This window comes from Pterocles gutturalis, unplaced genomic scaffold (genome assembly GCF_000699245.1).
Source record: "Pterocles gutturalis isolate BGI_N339 unplaced genomic scaffold, ASM69924v1 scaffold36411, whole genome shotgun sequence".
Lineage (NCBI taxonomy): Eukaryota > Metazoa > Chordata > Aves > Pterocliformes > Pteroclidae > Pterocles > Pterocles gutturalis.
The window spans coordinates 12,003-17,227 of NW_010106664.1; the positions used below are offsets into that span (position 1 = coordinate 12,003).

The 5,225-nt window shown below is 36.9% G+C and overlaps 1 protein-coding gene across 1 annotated transcript; it reads right to left on the reverse strand.

The window, feature by feature from the left end:
- Positions 1 to 3,318: 3,318 nt before the first annotated feature.
- Positions 3,319 to 4,655, reverse strand: ZBTB14 (zinc finger and BTB domain containing 14). The gene has a single exon (XM_010087858.1). It carries the CDS (start codon positions 4,653 to 4,655, stop codon positions 3,327 to 3,329), a length of 1,329 nt encoding a protein of 442 aa, XP_010086160.1. The 3' UTR covers positions 3,319 to 3,326.
- Positions 4,656 to 5,225: the final 570 nt, after the last annotated feature.

Consider the following 5,225-nt stretch of genomic DNA (forward strand, 5'->3'; position numbering starts at 1 on the left):
AGACAGGAGAGAGCTGGGAGCAGTAGCATCTTAAGATGCAGATTTACTTGAACTTCACAGACAGACTCACATAACATATAAGCTAGCATCCCTTCAGAATGTACATGATGAACAGAACTAATTTAGAACATATTAACAATAATGTATAGCTAAAGTTACCTCCACACTTACTTTCTGAAACCTTTTTGGAAAAGTATTCCATGCCTTCTCCCTGTCTTGAATAAAAACAATCGGGAACAGAAGAAAAAAATATCTATTGTCTTTCAATAAAGGAAAAATAAGGCAAGGTCAGTCAACAGACAGCAGTAGTAGAAATTGACAGTAAAATTCTCAACTTCAGCAAAACAACTGAGCCTTTGCCTTCTTGATCAATATTGTCATTGCTGGTCTCAGGAACATACAGCAGTCTTCCGACTCTTAAGCAGCTAAAAAGCAGTAAGAGGCTGAAGACCCTTTCAAAACCTTTGACATGGGAGCAATTCCATTGGGGTTTCACTGAATTTGTTCCTATGACAGACTGTTAAGACCAAGTCTCATGAAAGGTGTTTCTGCCTGTCCCAGGAATGTGCAACAATAACATTTGTTCCTGCCTCCACACACTTTTGTATTGAGTAACTATCATATCCATCTGTCCCAGTTTTAAAAAGCCACAAACATCATGCAACCCTTATAGCTGTAACGATGCATAACTCTTACAGTAAGCTATAACAATAGCAGAATTTATTCCGATGTAAAACACGCTATCACACTTTCAGTTGTGTGTCTTTTAATGTAAGCCTGCTTCTCTATAGCAATTTCAAATCCACAGCCTGACTGCTTGTGCTCAAATGTCAGAGGGCAATTTTTGTTAACTGGAAACCTGGAGCTCTGTCTTTCCATTCAAACTTCGGCTGTCCCAGTGAGCTCCATTTTAATTTATTACTTTCCAAAAAAAAAAAAAAAAAAACAAAAAACAAACGAGGCTCTTCTTGAGAGGTTATTTAGCTTATCCCTCAGCTTCAAGGCAATATAACTATATCTAAACCATTCCTAACAGATGTTTCACTAACCCATTATTGAGTAACACCACTGGTGGAGATTGCAGTGCCTCCCCAGGCACTCTGTTCTAATAATTCATTATTCAACCCTTTCGAAGTTTTTCCTTATGTCTAATGTAAATGTTCACTGCTGTAATTTAAGCTCCCTACTTCTTGCACTCTTCATAAGAGACCTAGAGAAAATCCACTTTCTTCATCTTTTATGCTTTTGAACTCTTATAACAACAGATCTGTTTTGTGCAGATTCATCAACCCCAATTTTATCATGTAAGAAAAAATTAACACAATTTTAGATAAGAAAACATAGAAGGACTAATATATTTAGAAAAAAAGTAGATCCCATTTGGGACCTACTATCTTTATATCTATGATCATACACAGTAAAACATTTTAACAATGGTCATTCTTCATGTTCCTCAAGAGAACCAATAAAATGCAATGAATACACATCCTCTGATGTTGCACAGATACAAAATGTATAGTTTGTTTACAAACTAATATTACTGAATGTAAAATGAAGCAACATTTTAAAAAAATATATTGGTAAAAGTCCAAAGTTTACATTTTCTAAAATATTAAGTTCATGTTTTATTTACAGACCAGCTTTCAAACAGTTATTGGCATTTGAAGATAACTGCTTAACCTGATAAGTACATGAATAAAATGAAGCTGTAAAAAAAAACCCAACCAAACAAAAAAATCATGATCAAAGTTCCATATAACAGTTCCAAAAATGCTATTTTCAATTTCTATTTTAAAATGCAAGATGTAATCTACCACACAGTAACTTACCAGAAACTGGCCTAAACACTTTCATATGTTATAGGTATCGCGAGTGACCAATGTTATCCAACCACATGCCCAAGAGTGTGGTTTTTTTCCCATTCCAACTTCCAATGAAGTTTTGACAACAGTTGCAGTATTTACAAATTTGAAATAGAGGCTCGATATCTCTTTGGATTACGTTACCACTGCTACTGTGTCTTCTCCTGTTGACTACACGTAGCAGACTGCAATCCAAAGACCACATATTTTGTCATCTCCGAGTTAACAGTTAAATTAGCAGCATCTACCCCAGCTTGTCTAAAAAAAAAATAGGTAACTCTAAGTAACAGACTATTAATGAACACTGATTCTGGATCAGTTATGACTGAAATAGCTCACTGAAGTCTCCTTCTCGCTGAGGTGGTGTGTCAGAAGGTAGAAGTTTTTAAACTTGAGCAGGACCTGTTAGCTGGTACGAGCAGCCAGGACACAAAACCCAGCCTGAACACTGTGGGCAGGTGTGCGATAGCCCAGGGCTGTGCTCTGCTGCTGCAGGGGTCCAGCAGTGCCAGTGCAGCTAATCCTCTGCCAGAAACACTCTTTTGCCTTAATTGTGCTAGGTGAGGTGAACTGAAAGCTGCATAATAAAAACTACTGTCTCAGGCTGTATTAGCTTTAACTAACTTCTACTGGGTCCAAGTAAGGAAAATATCTCCTCCTCCATGCTGCACCCTTTTTCCTTTGTGGTTCTGTCCCATCTCCAGGGGCTGGCATGAGAGTGAACATAGAAACAAACAAGACAGACTCTTTTTCCCACAGAAGCGATTGGTGAATGCCACAAACCTTCTGCCTTACCAGCCTAGACCACTGTGAATAATGCAGTTTTTTCAGGAAAGCAAGCATTTCATTAAACTTGCCACCTTGATTAAAATAAGAGGTTATCTGAGGGAATAGAATAAAAATATATTTCATTTTGATCACCACCCCCCTTACACTCTGTTGTACCAACCTCTAGCACCTACTTACGTGAAAAAAGGAGGAATTAATAAACTTAGGGAATCAATGTCCGTTTCTCAAAAATAGTAAGTATAACACTTTCAGAATTATGAAAAACAAGCATTTCCTTTCCATAGCTGTTATTTTTCTGACATCTCAGCAATTTTAAACATAACTCACTGATTTTGATGTCTACATCGTATGCAGTATTCCATACTGGATGAAACAAAACATCAGCCGGTGACGATCCATGTTTTATAGAGAACTTGGTTGTATTCTCCAATTAAAGCAGGTATTAGTGCATTATACTGCTAATGACAACAAAACTATTTCATGTTCTAGGAATACCCATCTCTGAAATGTTTTAAATACCTAACCAAGCAATGCTATGTGTTCCTATGTAGCATTCAAATCCTCTAAAAATATGTTTTCTTGAAAAGATAGTTCTCAGTCTGAACATATACCAACAGTAGATTTTGTTCAATTTAATTTCTTATATTATTTCTGATAAAGTTTCTACTTTAGTTTTTAACTACAAGCTATAGTTTCTAATTGCTGCTCTGCTTCAGCAGCCATAGCTGCTGCCTGTAACTGTTCTGTTTCACTCTGGATGGAATTGGCTGTAGTAACTTGTTTTCTTTCACTGTGCATGTTATTCTCATGTCTTTTTAGATCAGATGCTTTAGCAAATGCTTTAGTGCAGGAACTGCAGACAAAAGGTTTCTCTCCTCGGTGTCTTCTTTCATGGTCTTTGAGGTGGGACTTGTGCTTGAAAGCTTTATCACACATATGGCATGCAAATGGCCTCTCATTACTGTGAACTCTTTCATGCTTTTTTAGATCTGGTGCGCGAATAAAAGACTTTCCACACACCTCGCAACTGTAAGGCTTGTAACCTGTGTGTATTTTAAGGTGCTCTTTCAAATGAGCTTGTGTGGTAAAGCCCTTTGTACACATTTCACAAACAAATGGTCTATCAGCAGTGTGTAGCTTTTCATGTTTTCTCAATCGTGCTTCATCAGAAAAGGTCTTACCACAAGCCTGACACGCAATGTGTTCTCTGTGACCATAAAGCAAATACTCAAACTTCATATCCCCAGCTGCTGTGGTCCAGCCTGGTGTCTGTTCGTCTTTCACTTCACTTATGCCATCATTAAATGTCAGAGCCTGAGGGGTCTGAGATCCTAAGTCTTTTGATTCAGTTGTTTCCATAGGCTCTACTTCTTGGCCATAGCAGTTTACTTTTCGAACCTCTTCGCTTCCCAGCTCTTTCAGAATTGCCTCTTGTACCCTCAGGGTGGTGGTAGGTGACTTTCCATCTTCCTGACTTGGGGGAGTTCCTTCCACCGTCACATCGGACGGACTATCATCATGATCTCCAATTTCTTCCACCTCATCATCTTGGGTATCATTAGGTTCCCCCATAGGACGGTTTATTTTTAGACAGTACTTGCTCTTGGACTGTGTGTTTTCTTCAGGACTTGATACATCACGTTTCTGAGAGCAGAGTTTATCCAGAAATCGAATACCAAGAATCTGGCCTGAAGACATCATCAAATTTACATCCTCTTTCTTAACAGAAATCTTTGCAGTATACATGTAATTGAGAACTTCCTCAAAAATATCAGAACGAAGAAAATCTATTTCTATTACTGATGAACTATCAACTTCCAGTTTTTTGAAAAGCTTTTTGAAGTAGGTACTGCAGGCAGCAAGCACACACCTATGTGCTCTGAATTTAACATCTTCAACCACGATAGCTATGTCACAAAACTCTCCTTCCAAACGTTGTTCATTTAATGTTTTCAGGAACACAGTTTTGTGATCGTCGTCATTATATTTAATGGTTTCAGACATACTGATGAAAAACTCCTGTAAAATAATAAGGGAAAGTTTTATAATGTTTATAATGCTGTCTAAGTCATAAAATCCCATCAGCGGATGACATTTACACACTAAAAGAATTGTCAAATAATTTTTTTGGCTTAATATGACCAGAAAAAGCCTTTCAGAATATAAATGCATTACTCTTAAACTTTTTTTAAAATTGTGAATACATAAAGGCCTTTCCTTAGATTATACACTTTGCAGGACAATTTATTAATTTATTCAAATATTTATTGATTCAGTTATCCAAAATTGGAAACTTCCACTGTGAAGCTGCAATTCCCATTAAATGTACAATCCAACTGCAGAAGTCGTTCCTATAGCTAAAGGAAATGTTAATACTAAAAAATGCATAAGAAACACTCTAATGTGTCAGCATAACAAACCAGATGTGAAATACCAAATATAAGCCTTACCATGAACAATGCAGGAAATTTTCTGAAAAAACGATTGTTAAATATTTGACGGATGATTAACCCTTACAATGGGCCACCTTCAGCCTGAAAGACAGGAAATTAATAAAATATATTTATTATAAAA

Coding starts and splice junctions, on each gene's coding strand:
- ZBTB14 (XM_010087858.1), bottom strand. CDS start 4,655: ATGTCTGAAACCATTAAATATAATGACGACGATCACAAAACTGTGTTC.